Raw genomic sequence first — 18,812 nt, 5'->3', positions numbered from 1 at the left:
TAATGTCCTAAACCATCCAAAATTGTATACAAAGGTATAGGTATGTGCATTTTTCTAAAGAAAAAGAGCTGACAGCTGTCATCAGATTACCAAAAGGAGCTGTTAACTGCCCCCAAATTTAAAGTTAAGAATCACTACTCTACTGAAGGAAAGACCCTAGATGATAGATTTGTCATAATGGATTTTTCTGTTGCTTTCTGCAGTTATATTATTCTATAAATAACATACTGTATGACTGTTCACATTTCTTTCTATCCACTCGTTACTCCCTTAATTCAATTCCTATCACCCACTGCCTCCAATCCACTCTGAAGTACCCCACACAAGATTAATCCTTCCAAAGCACTGTTCTCATCATTTCAGTTCCAGAATGAAATCGCTAACTGCTTGCCACTGGAATAAATTCCAGGCTCCTGTGTCTGACATTCAAGGCTTTCTATGACCTGGCCTACTTTTCCAGCTTTTTCTCTGTGCTTCAATTTCCCTGGCTATGAAAGTGGAGATGATTCCATGTAGGACTGTTATGAAGATCAAATGAATTAAAAGCACTGGTACACAGAAAGTTTTACATATGTATTTATGGCTGTTGCTGTTATATCTTGTTATTACTACAATTTTCCAGTTAAGCTGTATGAATCATTAATACCTGATAAATTTCCTTCTGAGCCATTACATTCACCATTTGTTCCAACTCCCTTTGCTCACACTGCTTCAGTCAATCTGGCCTCTTTGCTGTCCCTACAAACATGCTAAGACTGCTCCCACCTATGGCCTTTCCAACAACTGGCCCCGCTGCCTGGATCTCTCTCCAATTTATCTACACAGACAGCCCCTCATCTCCTTCAGATATTTGTTCAAATGTCACATTCTTAATAAGGCCTGCCTTAGCCACCCAAGTAAAAATCAAAACCTATCTCATCGTTTCCCATAGCACTTCCACCTTAACATAGACTTTACAATGATTTGGTTATCATGTTTGTTATTTACTGACTGTCTTTCCTGCTAGAAGGTAAGGGCAGGGATTTTTGTTTGTTTTGTTTCATTCAAGCACCTAGAACTTGGCACATAGTAGACACTCAATAAATATCTGTTAAAGAATGAAGGACTTTTGTCCTGACTCAACAAATGTTTACCACACAGTTGGAAATACAGAACACCATACTGAACGCTGGCTCTGTATTTGCAACCGTGTGGTAAACTCCTTATAATCAGGTCCTAACAGCCAACTTGTCCAAAACTGAATGTCCATCATCTTCCTTCCTAGGACTTGCTTCATCTCCTCTTTCTATAGTCCCCAAATTGGTAATGGTATCACAAGCCCTCCAGGCCAGAAAATTCTGTCATCTTGAGCTCCTCACTACTCAGACCCAACTCCTTCTCTGCCCTATCTAGTCAATGTTTGCACTCATGAAATATCTCTCAAATCTGTTCTTTCTTGTCCATTTTTATTGTCACTGTTCCCATGCAGGTCCTCATGATTGTCCCTGGTCTTTGGGAGAAGCTCAGCTAGTCTTTCTTGCCCTAACATGTCCCCTCTCGAATTTGCTCTTTACACTATAAACCAAAGCTAACTTTTAAAGGAAAAAGCAAGAGAGAAAGACAGAGGCAGGGAGAAAAGGAAGATCAGGCCCTTTGATCTCCCTTCTACATTGTACCTGAAATCCATCCACTTTCTCTCTTCTGCCACCACAGCGGTTCAAGCCACCATCATCACTCACCTCAACTGTGGCAACAGCCTTAACTGGGTCGATCACTTCTCTGGCCACCTTCCAATCTGTGCCACATCCTTCAACCAAAATTCAAATCCAATCACGTCACCCCCCTGATTGCCACCCTTCCCAGCTTCCCACTGAACACAGAATGACATTTAAACTCCTTACCCACAGTCCACAAAGGGCCCCATATTCTGCTTCCTGCCTTTCTACCCATTTCCTGCCACTCGTGCCCCACTCTTCCGACCCAGTGCCAAACTCTCTTTCACCTTAGGTCCTTGTATAAGCTTCCATATCAACACTCTCTTCTCTATCCCTTTTGTCTTGCTACTCCCACGCACCCTTCTGGGTTCAGCTCAAATGTCACTTCCTTAGAAAGGCCTTTCTGCACCCTGTATCTGAATTAAGTTTCTCTCTTACACTTCCATAGTACCCTCAACCTTCCCTTCATAGCATAGAAGTGTGTGCACGTGTGTGAGAGAAATTACACAATTATTAACTGTAACATGTTAAGAGCCAGCCTCTGAAACCAGATTGCCTGAGTTCAAATTCCACTTAACTTCTCTGAACTTCAGTTTTTAAAACTGTAAAAGTGGGATAATAAAACTTATATTGTAGAGTGACCGTAAGAATAAAATAATGTATCTCCAGTACCTCACACATACAGCGTTCACCACATGTTACAAGAGGAAGAGGAAGCATTTGAGCTGAATCCCGAAGGCTGAGGAGAATTTCAGGAGAATAATAGAGGAAGGGACACTGCAGACTTAGAAAACAACTTAACGTGACCAGGGAAAGGTGATGTGTTGGGCCAGACTGAAGCATAAGAAGGAGATGGTAGCAGGAAGTAAAACCAAAAGTGCCAGTCAAGGGCAGAGTCATACTGAATTAGCAAACCGGAGTCTAAACCCAGATCTCCCATTCCCTAACTAACAGGTAGAAGCAAATGTCAAATTGTCACACCTTGCTAAGGGCTGACAACCCAGAACATCAGAATGTATGCTAACACCCTGCCCCTTTCACCTCAGGCTTACCCATTTGTGTCATTATATATTTCCATCATCGAAAAACATCTGTTAATTATGACTCCAAACAAAGACTCCTACTGACACGATTCCAAGCCTTAAGGACCTTAAAATCTAGAACGTTCACACTGATGTGTACATACAGATGTAAGTAAACAAAGGCAGCAAAATAAAGACATTAACTTAATTCACTCTACGGAGAATCACCTGTACAAATTAGGGAAGGAAAGAAACAAAACCGCGAGTGATCCCAAAGTCATAAAAGACGACGACTTACAGAAGATCTAGAATTGTGCTTTTAGTGGCTTAATATAAAATTTCACTTGCGTTACCTAAGCATAAATTCACAGTGGAGAAAGCTACACCAAAAATTCAAGGTGAGAAGGGGATTTTGCATTTTAAAATTATGGTGAGTCATACACAGGTGGATTATTAGAAGCAACTTAAATGTAAGGTCTGCCACACACAAAGTATCTTTCTGATCACCTTTAAATGCTCCAAGTCATCCTAACAGTAAATATCGCTTCTTACTTTCTCTCTTCTCGTTTTCCCCCTCATGACTCCTTACCTTCCAGGAGATCTCGGGCCAGCCCAGGCTCCGCGCCTGTAGAACGGACAAAATCTGACAGGACAGCATCCATGTCCAGGGTCATGTGATCATTAAGTACTTTCAGGCAGCTGAGGTAGGGTGGACATAGATCAAAATTCAGGCCTCCACCTGAGGAGGAAATAAACACATGAGGCTCAAATTACACTGAAATAGGATGATCACAGCCCAATTTCAGCAGCTTCCTAACCAAATGGGGAAACTATCCCGGCTCGCTCATTTCAGCTGAATTTATTATGGAGAGCAACATTTAGTTTCCCAATTCCTCTTTAATTTCTTAACTATTAAATTAATCGCAAAACCGCATGTCATTCTGAATACTTTTCTTCTACCTTTCTAGAGTATTCCATTTCCACCCAGAAGTTTGCTTATCCAAACTAATGGAAGAAAGCAGCAGACTACCACCCTGAAGAACTCCCCACCTTGTTTATTTCCTTCCTGGCACTTGATATAACCTGGAAATATTTTAATAGTTGCTGTCTAGCCTCCTCCTCTAATATGTAAATTTCTTGAAAGCTGAGTGCTTGTGTGTCTTGTTCACTAATGTGTCCTCAGCATGTATCACTTGGCACAGTGCATGGCATACAGGCCCTCAGTAAATATTTGCTGAATGAATGGATACATGAACAAATGAATACTATACACTGAATAACTTTATAGAGTTGACTAGTGTTCTGAGGCGAGCTGAGGACATGGAAGGAGCAAGCTGATAGCTAAAACTACTCCAAATAAAACAATAAGCCATTACGCAAAGCACAGTGGAGATCCCAAGGGTAGACAAAAGTCAGTTTTTGTCCACTAATTTCATGAACCCAGGAAACATGCCTTTCTCCACTGCGGACAAATGAGCCAAAGAAGCTCACCTGCAGAAGATCTCTTTCAGACTTGACTTTGGCAGAAACTCTGTCCCTGACCTGATAGCCTGGCACCAATCCACATTCCTCTAAAGTTAGCAGTCCCAGCTGAGGAAGCATAACACAGTGAAAAACAATCTCTAACCAAATTCTACCAGAATTAGACAGCTTTACAGTTCTCTGGAGACGAGGGCTTGTTCCTAAACTAACCATAACACACCTGCCCCACCACACCCACCAACCCCCTGCGTTTTAGGGAAGGCCCAAAGTAGAATTCTCAAAGGTAAAAGGTGACTCAGGTGACTCTCTGCAGAAACATCGCCTCCTAAACAACCCAAAGTCTAAGGGTGACTCAGATACCTTTTCTTCAAACCTCCCCCAATCCCAGGACACAGCCTGTCTAGTGGTATGATTAGATCCTGATTTTCTGCATTCCTTAGAAATATTAAGGCAAATAAACAGCAATGACTCGCGGGTCATAAAACCAGGAAGTGACTAACTTGAGTGCAGGGACATGTTTTATTCATATTTATAGCCCCAACACCTAGCACCTAGCACAGCACCTACAATACTGTAGGCATCAATAAATGCCTGATGAGTAAATGATTAAATGACCAAGTGGACCTCTACACCAGCCACCACCAAGCCAATCTATTTTTGGCTTAACTCAGCAGATGAGAAATTGCAGGGTCCTTCGTACTTCCTATCACCCCTCTCTTTCTAAGTGTCTGCCCTGGTCCCAATCCATCTCTCCAAGTTTCAGAAACTCTCTTTTCTGAAGAGACATCATCCGTACTCTCACCAGTTCCACCACCCTCGTATCGTATGATTTTTACCCGCACCTATATATGTTAGCTGGGTAGCTGTGGTCAAATTACTTACAGGCTTTCATTGCCTCTTGTGTATCCTAGACTTGGAGTCGATGACCTCTAAGATCCTTTCCAGGTTCAAAAAATGAACTTCTCCAGTTCACTGTAGCGTCGTAAACCATGATCCTGACATTCTCTTTTAGTCTATGTATTATCAATGTCTGATTTCCTTCCATTTCAATATCCCAATTGTCAGAAAAGGCTGCCAATACATGAGGAATTTTTGGCCTAACATACCTCAAATTCAAAATGTCACATTATAAAATAAATTAGTTCCTTACATTTTATACTCAAGAATTAAACTCCGTCAGAATTCATAAATGAATGAGTGGTTTCTCCCTCCCCTAATACAGACAAGAATTTCCTCTCCAAGCCCATTTTAGTCACTGTCTTAGAGGTCACAGGAGATGGCTGCAGCCCAAGTAACGTGAAAGCATGACTAATCCAAAACCAAGAGCAAAGCTGCAAAATGAATTTCAATCTTCTCTCTTTAAAAAAAAAAAAAAATTCAAAGGAACTTAGTAAAGCCACTTTAATAACTTTCTGAAAGACTGTGGGAGGTATACAGTAAGCACACAAATAGCCATCAGCAAAAAGATGCTCAGCAGAGGAGGGCAGAGTTGATCAAGCCACAGGCATGTAGGCAATTTCCCAGCCAGACATAGGCTCCCATGACTGAGGAGCCAATAAAAACCATCAATTTCATGGCATCACAGATCTCACTCGCCAACACAGTAGGTCATTCTTTTCAAAACACTACTTTTGAGAAGTAATTTTGTTTTAAGATTTTATTTATTTATTTGACAGAGAGAGACAGCCAGCGAGAGAGGGAACACAAGCAGGGGGAGTGGGAGAGGAAGAAGCAGGCTCCCAGCGGAGGAGCCTGACGTGGGGCTCGATCCCAGAACGCCGGGATCACGCCCTGAGCCGAAGGCAGACGCTTAACGACTGCGCCACCCAGGCGCCCCAGTAATTTAGAGATCCAACATTATCTGGAACGACTTGCCAAAAAATTCAAAGCACTAAACCAAACTTCTTGGCAGCACATTCTACGTTTGATGCCTCCAGGAGCAGGCCGCAGACTCCACCCTAACCCCACCCAACAGGTGAGAACAGTAGCTTTTGTTACATCATCATGAACACCTGGCTTGAGCTTCTCAAATTCCAAACAGGCAAAATCCACAACATGGACTAAAACACACAGTCCTTGGCTCTGTCTCAGCACACAGGAAGAAAAAAAAGAAAATACTGGCTTTCAAACTTTCAAACAAAACAGAGGAGGCACTGAAACATCTGTTGATTGTATGGTGTTTAGACAAATCTCAATTGGGGTCAAAACCCTCCAGTCCTCCAACTGGACGAGGTATTACTGATTACTTAATCCAATGTCTGCCCCCATGCAGAAATCCTTCTATTACATCTCTGACAGGGAAATCACCCAGTTTCCGCATGGATACAAGCTTTGATGGAGAACTTGTTCCTTTGCCACAATGTCCGTCTTATTGTTGGACAGATCTAATCATCAGAAAACACTTTTCTAAATTAAATCACCAACCCACCTCCCTCTGTAACTTCCACATAGTGACCTGTGTTCTCTTCTCCAGAACAATAAAATCCACACCCAAGAATGATGGCATTTTCATAGACAAAGATTAGAGAAAGCAGTTCTCCACATAAAAAGGTGTTTACAAACAGAGAAACAAATAAGGCTTGAAAAGTCAGGTGGGCTGCCCGAAGTGTGGCCATTTTGGACACGCACTCTACTGCACCCACTGCCTCCCAAGGCACTAGGGCATTACTGAACCCCAAACAGCACTGATTCTTACCCGCTGAATTCTTTCACACAGGAAAAGGCTGTGCCTATCTCTCACATTTATTCAAGACTTAGACACCTGCCTTATATTGCCCTCATTTAAACCCTCCCATTTTCCTCATCAATTTCAACACCCAGCTACACGATCCATCCAATGTGTCTGCCGTAAGAGTTTCATAATCTCATCAAATGCAAAGACCTTCATCTCCACTCCAGCACCTCAGTCCTGGATCCTGCCATCTCCTAAAACTATTCCACCTCTGTATTTTCAACATCCAAAATCTTACTTTGGCCACAATCTTATCTTCCTTCCAGCTTTCCCTACTACTAAACCTGCTCTCTTACCTCGAGATAGCCTCACCTCAGACTAAGTCATCCAATTCTTTAACCACCTTACTCACTAATTCACCAAAAATCATGCAGTGCCTACTATGTGTTAGGTGCACTACGTTCAGGATTAGAAACACAACAGGGAACTAGACAGGCACAGTCTTTATCCTCATGAAGATTCCAGTCTGGAGAAAAAAAGAAAAACACAAAATTTCACAGAAAATTGAAATAAAGAAATGCTGGACAGATGGGTGTTATCTCCTACCGGGAGTCAGAAAAAAAGTTTCCCAAGGAAGTGATATTACATCTAAGGACCAAAGAATGAGTAGGAACTGGAGGACAAACTGGGAAAGAAAGAATGCTCCAAGCAGAAGAAACATATATCGATGTTCTGTAGCAGGAAGAAACACAGAGGTGAGAATGGTACAAAATGAGGATTAAGAGGGGTCTGGTGGACCCTGCTAAACGTTGAGATTTTATCCTAAAAGTAACGAAAAGCTACTGATGGGTTTGTAAGCAGGGACAGGACACGATCAGATCTGAAATATTAAAAGATCCCCCTGGTTGCAGTGGGAAGAGTGTGAAAGGAGCACAATGGAAACTATTGCAAAGACATGACGGTGAGCTGGACTAGGAATGACAGCAGTGATGACTAAGACAAAATGGTGGATAGATGCCACTGTATCCCTTCTTGCCTAACTGAATGTGAACCCAATGACTGACCATTTATTTTCCAGTAAAAACCTAGTTCGGCTATTCTTCTTTCATCTGCCTAACCTGGAAGGCTCCCACATTCAACTTCTCTGCTACTACCTGGGGCTACTGAGCAAGATCAGAGCACATAACCATGCAGAGCAACCCAACTACACATAAACGGCATTCAGTCTCTACTTTCAATGAAACACTGCTGTCTTCTGCTTGACTTTGGTACAAGTCAACCAATCTTCTCAGCTACTATCCCCACACCTCCACCATTCTCCTACCCAATCCTTATCACTCCCCTTACTCCTGACACATGACCTTGCCTCCAACTTCACAGAAAAAAATTACGAAACAAAGCAAGAGGAGTTCCTTCAGGTTTCCTCCCCTGTCCCTACCTGCCAGCTGTTCTTCTCCTCCATCCTACAAAACTCCCTAAAATCAACGTTCACTGATGCTACTTTCTCACCTAGGTGCAGTGCTCATCCTGTGATTCTATTGAAGGAGAATGGCACTGGCTTACAATAAGATCACATTTTCCTCACTGCTTATCTAAAGTGATCTCCTCGTAGCACGTGATACTTCTTGATCACTCTTCCTGCTTCTCTGGCTCCGTGTCTTGGTCACCTTTGTGGACTCCTCTTCCTAACCAAGGGCTGGTGCACCCAAGGTTCTACCTTCTTCCATCTTTTCTTTTTCTTTTCTTTTTTTTTAAGATTTTATTTATTTGACAGAGAGAGACACAGCAAGAGAGGGAACACAAGCAGGGGGAGTGGCAGAGGGAGAAGCAAGCTTCCCGCTGAGCAGGGAGCCCGATGTGGGGCTCGATCCCAGGACCCTGGGATCATGACCTGAGCAGAAGGCAGACGCTTAACGACTGAGCCACCCAGGCGCCCCCCTTTTTCCATCTTTTCAATTTATATCATCTCCATGAGAATTTCATTCATGTCCCTGAGCACTCAAATGCTGGTAACTTCAAATGTTTCACAGCCCCAAACTCTCCAGCTCACCTGGGAATCCCACACGCACTTTAAACTCGGCACATTAAAAGCATGAGCTCATTCTCTCATCTCTGCCCCTCCCCCTTTCAAACTAGTCCTCTTCCAGTATTGCCTATTCTAGCAAATGGTACCATCATCCATCCTATTATCCAAGTCAAAAAGCCTGGGAGCCACTCTGGACTTCTCTTTTACCTTATCCTCATTCACAAATAGTCCTTTATGAAGTTCTACTCATTTTCCCTTTAAAATTTCTCAAATCCATCCCACACTTTTCATAAACTACAACTCTTTTATTCTCTCTCAGGTTTTCATAACCTGTACTCCAGGAAATAGCTTCCTAATTTCTCCCTCTTCCTCTCTCCAGCCATCGGTTGCTTGTGGAGGCTGATCAATCTACAATGCAAATAGATATTATAGCTCACTGCTCTAAATTCTTCAAGGACTAAAGCTTAAGATCCCTTCACAATCTGGCTCTGCCTAATGCTCCGGCCTCATTCACCTGCCACCTTCCCTCTGCTGTCCTGGTAGTTCCCCAAGTACACCATGTGCTCACATTGCAGTTCCTTTGCCCACGTTGTTTCCTGCTGCCTGGAATGACTTGTGGTCTGGCAGGGGAATTCTTGTCTCTAGTCCTATAAGACTACCTTGAGTAATACCTTGTTTGCAAAACTTTCTCCAGCTTCCCAACAAACTGCCCACTTCCTCGCTGCTGCTGCACCTGGTACTCCACCTCTGTAATATATATTATTTATCACACCACACAGTACTTGTGTTTATTTACACATTTGTCTCCCCCACTAAACCATGAGCAATTTGAGGGCAGGAATCTTGTCTTGTTCATCCTGCATACCCAAGCACCTAGTAGGTACTCAGTTTTTGTTTAGATAAGCTGAGCTGTATTTGTATAGTACCCTAGCACACATGCGCACGCGCAGACACACACACACACACACACACACACACACACATACACACCAGTATTGCAGATAATCAGATAATTAGTGTTGTAAATAGGCAGGTCTAAAACAGTGGCTCATCCCAAAGACATTTGTTTAAGATTGTTATATGATCTTATTTGCAACAAATTTCTCTTCCTAAACATTGTTTAACTCAGACTAACATTACAATCAGTCTGCATGCTCTGCATGCCCAACTACTTAGTAACAGAGAAAAATGACCCAAAATTAAATACTGATTATAGATAACAGTTACGTTAAAATGCCTGAGAAACTACTGACCCTACATTTTCTCGTTTACTACATCCCCCAAAGCGTCCACATTCTCACACTATACCCTCTCCCAGTCCCAGTGATGCACTACAGCTGTGTCTGGGTCCCCTCCAACTCCTCCCAAAACTCAGTGGAAAACCACAACATTCAAGACTGTCAAGAATTTTCAAAGGTCAGAGACTCCTCCATGTCTATGATGTCAGTCCCAAGGAATCCAGACAGGGAGAAAGAGGAGGGACAAAAACCCTTAGAAATTTCACACAATTCTTGATTAGGTGGGAGGGAAAAATGAAAGAGTCTCTTGGCAGATTGTTTTTAATTAATACGGGTCCTTCCAAGTGAAAGAAACAAAATATAACCTTCTTTAAAGAAAAGAGAATACGACCAAATTTCACCAAAAAGACCTATGCAGACCTATGTTACAACCCAGAGATAACACAATGGGTCTAAAAGGAAAAACAGAAGTGACAGGAAGTAATATGCACTGAAGCTTCAGACATTATTTCATTTTAACTTCCAAGTAACTCTAAAAGGTTGGTTTGTACCAGTAACCCTACCTTAGAGGTGAGGCCACTAAAGCTCACAAAGGTTGGGTAACCCACTCGAGGTTACTAAAGTGGAAAGCCGCAGAGCCAGACTTTCACGCACCCAGCCTACCAGACTCCAGACCAGAGCCCCGTACCACAGCACCCCTAGTCCAGGGAGGAGAACTGAGAAAGCACATGCCATCCACCCATGTGCCAGTCTACCCTCCCTGTTTCAGCTGCTTTCAACACCACAGTGAGACAGAACTGGCTCTGGATTCAGACAGATTTGGGTTCAAATACCAGTCTACCTACTAAGGGCTATCCTGTGGGTAACTAATATAACCATTTTGTGCCTCCATTTCTTCATGTATAAAATGGGGAAAATACCTGCATTTCAGACCTCCTGTTAGGATTAAATAACTGAAGATACATTAGGGCAGGGCCTGGCATAAAGTAGTCCTCAAAAAAAGTCAGTTGCCTTCCTTCTGCCTAACTCCCCCCACATACTCCGCCTCACTCCACTAGTGCCCAATACAGCCCCTGTATCTTTCCTCCAAAAGCTCCCTCTACTCATCCCAAACAAACCCTCCAGTCCCACAGCCATTTCCAAGGCACCGTCAACACATGCACAGAGCACCCAGTCTATCATTCCCATTCCAGCATCTTTCAACTCCTTGAGCCTCCAAGAAAATGTTGCAAATGGACTTTTTGGGCTGTTCCTTCTACCAGATGGTCCCTCAAAAATAACAGCAAAAGAAAACTGTCTGTCCTCTCCTAGATGTACAGACAGAGCTAAATAGCTCATTCATCCCCAAATTTCCAGGAATAGCAAATTCACACATATTTACTGAAATTCTAACATCTTAATCTACCACTCCTATCTCCCCATGTTTATCCCTTACTACTCACTCACTCTAGATTCAAAGATTTTATAATAGTCTCTTAATCTCATGCATGTTGTCTATTTTTTGGAAAAAAAATGTTTACATCTCCTCCCGCTCACCCTGCACAATTCTGGGTTGTTTTCTACCTCCACAACAGTGTATACTCAAGGAATAGCCATTTTCTGTCCCTAAATCAAACTTAAGAAAACTCAATCATATAATTTACCATTCCCAATTTATTAGCTTACTATATGCTATTGTGGATACATACTAGTAAGGACTCAAGAATTGGCTCCATGGCTTTATCACTACCACTAGTATGTGTATATGTCACAACAAGATTTAACTATTTTTTCAAGAGTTTCTAGCCTTTTTAATCAGGCCTACAAATAGCAAAATGAATCTCTAAGAGACAAATCCACTAACAGCCAAATGCTGATATAAAGATCAGGGAGAAGTTCACAGAGAACTCCTTAAGAACTGGCATGTCTTTTCAGTGCTACTGATAAAAGGCTCTTCGGATTACAGTTACTTGGGAAATTTAATAATTCGGAAGATGTGCACAATGGAAGTGACCTTTAGAAAAATAAGAGCAGACAGAGTCATAAAGAGAGGCTGTTATTATAAAATTGGCACAACAGTAACTTGAATAGAAACAAAAATCATGTTAATGTTTATTTTTTTAGATCCAGACCAGTATTTCTATTTGCCACACACAACGAATTTTTTCTCTTTCCTTTCAGCGAGGGTCAAAGATAGTTCAAGGTTTGATTCTCAATACATTCAACTTTTAAGAGGATAGTCTGTAAAAGTAAAAACTCAACATAAGCCCTTAAAGATTCTGATTACTAAACTTTTGACATGAGAGGAAAAAAATAAATCCCACAAGTCAACAGAGGCTAGTCTAATAGTAAAACACATTCTTTCTCTGAATCAACCCGCATTCAGTAGCTGAACACAATCTTCTCTCCCCTTCTTGATTCCTAACTACCGGTCATTTCACTGTCAATTAGAGAACTTCTCTTCAAGGAGAGATATAGCAGAAGGAAAAAAATTCTAATTATGAACTATCTACAATTAGTTACCCATAGGAAATTTATTCATTGTGTAAACTTATTCTGGTAAATTAACTTCCTGCAGCACACAACTACTAATTCTTTAAAAGCCCCAAACAATTAGAAAAAGAAATCTGTCTTTTATAAAATTACATAACTCCGTTCAAAGAAAGATACTTTTTATTACTATGATTATGTTTAAAATTCTCCATCGGCACGTTCCACAGTTCCATCTGTCCTGGCCATATCTAGACCTCATTTGAACTCCTCTAGGCCCAGTATTTGCAACAGTCACTGGCACTTGCTGTTACCATATCCTGCCTTGTAATATTAGTTGGCCTTCCTGATACTCATATCTAATCTCTCCAATCTGACTATCATTCATTCAATCGAAATTTATCCAGCTGGGTCCACCATGTACCAGGCACTGCCCTAGGGCCCTGGAGATACAAATGAAGAAGAGAAGCCACAGTCTGGGCACTCCAGTCTGCTGGGAGAAATCTAAACATGTTATTCATGCCCAATGGGGTAGGAAGAGGTATAAGAACTAGTTTACCTGGATGGGTTAGGGAAGTTTCTCAAACTGGATCTTTAAGGATGTGCGACAGGGAGATCATCAGGCTGGAAAACAAGATATATTCTACATAGAATTAAGATCCTTGAGGTTGGCACCTTTCTTTTATACTTTAAGAAATTCTAAACAGGCCTAAAAAATTGCTTGGCACATAGCAGATGCCTAACAAATATTTGTAATTCTAAATTATTCATGCTGGTCCATGTGTATGGATGACTGAGAGCTAATCTATATCTAAAATAGGCTTGTGAATTATTTACCGGTTTCAAATGTCATCATTCGCCCCATAGATACATATAATCAAGTTCTATGCGAATATATCTGTACAGCTGTCTGTTCACTAAAAATAGCTTCTCTTTCGCTGTAATTTCTGTTCTTAAAGCACTTCCACAAATAAGGCCTCGTTTAATAAGAATTCTAAAAATTAAATACTCTTTTTGAGGTTTTTAATCCCCTCTTTTCTGATGGAAAATATATACACACAGAGAAGCTTACAAAGCTTAAATGATACCCTGATAGCAAGGAGCCTGGACCTAGGTATTCTGAATTTGAATACAGGCTTTATATCAGTTCTACAGGGACTTATGACAAAATCAAATTGGTTTGGCCATGCAAACTCCACATACTAAGGAATTCTTGATTATTTTGCTTCTAAAAATACTATCCATATTCATCCACACTACTAGCCCCATCCTCCCCACCCCCCACCAACTCCACCAATACACACATATTTCTATTTCTAGGTTGGAGTTAGGAAACAGAAACTCCAACCCAGGATATCCTGAGACCCAAATAATTTTGGGTCTCTTTCATTTGTATAGGTTGTGCCATTTGTGGTAGTAATTTTTCTTTTAAAAGAAACTGAGCCTCGGGTGCCTGGATGGCTCAGCTGCTTAAGCATCTGACTCTTGATTTCTTCGGCTCAGGTCATGATCTAAGGGTTGAGACGCACCTGCCGCAGAGCCTCCTTAAGATTCTCTCTCCTCTCCTCGAGTCTCTGCAACACCCCCCCCCCCGCCACATACCACCATTCTCTCTCTCTCTCTCTCTCTCTCGTTCTAAAAAAAAACCTTTTAAACTGCTCTCAGTGTGGAGTCTACTTGTCCCTCTCCCTCCCTCTCTGCTCCTCTCCCTGTGCTCTCTCTCTCAAATACATTAAATTTAAAATAAATAAAAGCAACCAAGCCTCTTATATTTAAGCACATAAAACTAGTTATAAGCATAATAATATAATCTGACTTCCCTCTACCTGGGAACACAGACTATACACTTCTATTTTTACATAATTAATACTTCACATTTGGGTCTAATGTGGAACGAGCCTGGTGGTGAGGTGCAGAAAGTCAGTCTACTTTCCTTGTTTGGCACTTTGGAATTATGGACTTTGGAACCAGGACATCAGAGATCACTTCATTCCATCCCTCAAATTACAGATGAGAAGACTGAGAACAAGGTAAGTGAGATTAAGTGACTTGCCCAAAGACACAGAGCTAACTAGTGCTAAAACTGTGTATAGAACATAAATCTGTGGACTACTATTCTTTTTTCTCTCTCTAAAGATTTATTTATTTATTTTAGAGAGCACGAGAGAGCTCATGCACACACGCAAGTGGGGTTAGGGGCAGAGGAGGAGAGAATCTTTAAGCAGAACTTCCTCTTCTCCCCACTGAGAGCAGAGCCCAAAGCGGGGCTCAATCCCTTGACCCATGAGACCATGACCTGAGCTAAAACCAAGAGTCAGATGCTTAACGGACTGAGCCGCCCAGGCGCCCCTGCTGACTCCGATTCTAGCAGTCTTTAACCTGACTTGACATATATCAATGACTTTCAATTCTCCATGTGATCTACTTTGTGGATTTATGTATGAAAACTTCCTTTCCTCCTGCCATCCAGAAAAATCTCTTACTTCTACAGATGTGTGCCAAAGAAAAAGATGCATAATTAGGAAATTTAATCACTTAAGCAAACCATTAAGGGAAATCATCTATACAGATGATCATTAGGGCGTGCTAAATCAAACCCCATGTGTGTTGTGCTCATCACCACTAAAGATATAAACTGGATTTGGAAATATTCTTCTAGCACTGGATCCCTGAGGTCCAAAGTTTTGTAGCAAGAGGGCAGGATAAAATTAAGTGTGACAAAGAGATTTTTTTTTCTTTTCTATTGATAGTCTGAAGCTCTAATATGCTGTTATGAAATCATGGCAGTAACTAAATTTTGAACAGAATAAAACATAAAATAAAAACCAAGAGAGAATAAAGCATCAACTTTTAACACATTATTTCTCCCTGTCCCAGAGAGTAAATAAAATGCGTGGCAGCATCAGAGCAATCACTTTTCTCACATTCACTTTGTTTCATGTTGATTTGTGGGAAAGCTACACCTCTTCTTCCTCTTAGGAAGGGCCATCAGCACAATAGCACCAGGTCACTGCAATTCCCCCCCAATGAAAACCTTACCTTCCCGCCTCAATCATTCAATAAGCACTTAGGAAGGACCCACTGCGTGCCAGGCAGTCTGCCAAGTGAAGGGGATGCATAAACCAGTAAGTCATCATCCCTGCTCTCTAGAGGTGCATCTAACAGGCTGATTCCAGAGAAAACCCCAAGATAGGTATCAGTTAACTTCCTTTATTCAACACAGATTTACTGAGTTCCAGGCATCGGAGACAGAAAAAGATGAAGAGTAAACTTTTAAAAGAGTCTTTTCAAAATTCACTAAACTTGCTCTTCTGAATTATTAAAATCACGTGTTCTTCTCCAAGAATGCCAATCATCAGAAGTTGACTGTAAAGGATTTTGATGGTAAAACCTAGCCAAGTATTTTGGTCAAACGCACTGTTTCCTTAATCCTACCACTGTGGGAGGCCATACTGTCCTAGACGGATACATTTTATCAGTATAGGATCCACAGTAATGGATTGTAGTTATCTTACCAATGAACTGGAAGGAGTGGTTTCCTGTCTTGACAGATGCTTTCAGTAGAATGCACTATGTCAAACCTACGACAAATCCTGTTTAACTTTCTTGCCACAACAGTGTATATCTAAGTACTATAGGCGACCCCTCATGATGACATAGCCCCAGGCCAAGTTTTCAGGGTGACAAGTCTCTGCTTTTCCTTTTACCTTCCACAAAAAGTACAAAAGGTATGAATTAGTACACAAGTCATTTGGCAAATATCCTGTTGTCCTCTGAGTTCTTCTCCTTGAAATTACTCCAGGAAACCAACCTTCATTAGAATGAGTCCTATTCCATTAATATTTTTAACATTACTATTGGCAGCGGTGGTGGTGACAACAAATGCTAGCTTTGCAGTTCACAAAATACTTTCAAATATACTACCTCATTCACTGAAAAGAATGCAGGGGATAAAAGGAAAAATCATAGGCAACTATCTCAAATACCAAAAATCAAACCGAGTTTAACTGGAATTGAAAAGCAAGCATTTTCAACTCTACCACAGGGTCAAGAAGCTAGTTCTATCAAAAAAGCACAGGATTAACCCTAACAAAGCAAAATCACACATTTCCCTTTAAGTTAGGCCTGATTCAATTTGTACATGTTAAGACCACAATTTCAGCAAGAATCTGATATAAATCTTCGATACCCCAATCCCTTTTCCAAATGCCTTACCCAGAATTAAATGATCAATAACTACTCTTCTAAAGAAGGCACAGTTAATGAGAAAGCTGCCCTAGAAAGACAAACTGACAACATTTACCATTCAAGCACCTTTAAAGATTTAACTAGTATTTACTGTGTACCAATCAAGTACCAAGCACTAGGTTAGACACATCCATATAAATCATCTCATTAATCTTATGTGTCATGCACAGATATGACTAAACCCAATCCTTAACTGACCTGGGTTCCTAAAACCAACTAGTTCTTTTTTTTTTTTTTTTAAGATTTTTTATTTATTTATTCGACAGAGATAGAGACAGCCAGCGAGAGAGGGAACACAAGCAGGAGGAGTGGGAGAGGAAGAAGCAGGCTCTCAGCGGAGGAGCCTGATGTGGGGCTCAATCCCAGGACTCCGGGATCACGCCCTGAGCCGAAGGCAGACGCTTAACCGCTGTGCCACCCAGGCGCCCCTAAAACCAACTAGTTCTAATACTAACTACCTTGATCCTACCTAATTAATCCCTAAAACTCAAATGGAACTCAGCTTCTCAGTCTCACAGACCTAAGCATTTTTTTGTGCTTCCTACAAGGTAATGCTTAGCACAAAACCTGTGTGCCTATTTTTAAGCTCCTAACTCCAGAACAAACACCGTACATCCGAAATGTGGCACATGGTGATAACAGACATAATCGAAAACAAGTAACTCTCTTGCTTCACACTAGCTAAAGAATAAACCTAGAATACTAACAAAACTGAATTTTTAAAAAAGATTTTACTTATTTGAGAGAGAGCGAAAGCGAGAGAGATCACAGAGCTCTGGAGAGGGAGAAGCAGATTCGCTGCCGAGCGGAGAGCCCTGCATGAGCCTGGATCCCAGAACCCTGAGATCACGACCTGAGCCAAAGGCAGACGCTTACCAACTGAGCTCCCCAGGCACCCCACAAAACTAAATTTCAGCTGGGCAGAAGACACTGGATTTTATTTTATCCTCTTAAAATTTTATTTATTTGAGAGAGTGAGTGAGAGAGAGAACATGAGGAGGAGAAGCAGAGGGAGAGGTAGAAGCAGACTCCCGCTGAGCAGGGAGCCCGACACAGGGCTTGATCCTACGACTCCAGGATCCTGACCTGAGCCAAAGGCAAACGCTTAACCAACTGAGCCACCTAGGCACCCCAGACATTGGATTTTAAGTCTTCCCAACCTCAAGACTATTTTCTAGTCTTCTGAATACAGAAAGCCTTCTCTATTTGAATGAACTGCAGAAGGCAAGTTTGACCCAAGAGTCCCCACTCACATACTCATCAAAGAGAACCGGGGGAAAAAGAAAAAAAAAAAATTCCAACTGGTATGACCACATTACAACGTTAACCTCACATTACTCACCATCATGCTACAAGAAAGCACTTGCAAGTGGGCAAGGAATGTTCAGGAAGCCAAGGAAACAAACAAAACTCTCCCAGTCCTCAAAACACAAACATATCCACATGCCAAAGCAGGTCACACTGTCCAGTTTATACCCAGTATGAGTGAGTGGAAAGGGAGTGGGGAGAGGGGAGGGGAAGAGAGGAAAAGCATTATTGGGCAGGTGTGCTTGTCAGCACCAACGTATTTCTTTCTTGGATTCATGGAGAACCTTTTTTTTTTTTTTTTTATGTAAAGATCCCTTGATTTTTTTTTTTTTTTAAAGATTTTATTTGTTACAGAGAGAAAGCACAAGCGCTCACACATGAGAGATGAGGAGGGGCAGAGGGAGAAGCAGACTCCAAACTCCCTGCTGAGCAGGGAGCCCAACAAGGGGCTCTATTCCAGGACCCTGAGATCATGACCAGAGCTGAAGGCAGATACAGACGCTGATGCTTAAGCAACTAAGCCACCCAGGCACCCCATGGAGAACCCCTTTAAACAAAGAAATACTGTGAGGAGCACCTACCTTTATAAATTGATTTACTTAGGTAATCACAGAGAACATGCAATATATATAAATGGCAGCATGTTATAGTGGT

The 18,812-nt window shown here is 41.6% G+C and overlaps 1 protein-coding gene across 5 annotated transcripts in view; it reads right to left on the bottom strand.

Annotated features, from left to right (window-relative positions):
* Positions 1–18,812, bottom strand: part of OTUD7B (OTU deubiquitinase 7B) — a 54,618-nt gene that overhangs the window by 21,042 nt on the left and 14,764 nt on the right. For 2 of the 5 annotated variants that reach the window (XM_057310308.1, XM_026486605.4), the window contains exons 2-3: positions 13,162–13,226; positions 3,306–3,455 (exon numbers count right to left, since the gene is read on the bottom strand). In XM_057310308.1, the coding sequence (XP_057166291.1) occupies positions 3,306–3,374 (69 nt within the window). In that variant the 5' untranslated portion in view covers positions 3,375–3,455; positions 13,162–13,226. Of the gene's footprint in view, positions 1–3,305; positions 3,456–5,080; positions 5,550–13,161; positions 13,227–16,117; positions 17,058–18,812 lie in introns of those variants that run through there. The other 3 variants (XM_048220323.2, XM_044379668.3, XM_026486606.4) reach the window with 3 other exon arrangements.

This window comes from Ursus arctos, unplaced genomic scaffold (genome assembly GCF_023065955.2).
Source record: "Ursus arctos isolate Adak ecotype North America unplaced genomic scaffold, UrsArc2.0 scaffold_12, whole genome shotgun sequence".
NCBI lineage: Eukaryota > Metazoa > Chordata > Mammalia > Carnivora > Ursidae > Ursus > Ursus arctos.
The sequence above is the reverse complement of the archived record's forward strand: the minus strand, read 5'-3'. Positions and strand labels throughout refer to the sequence as shown.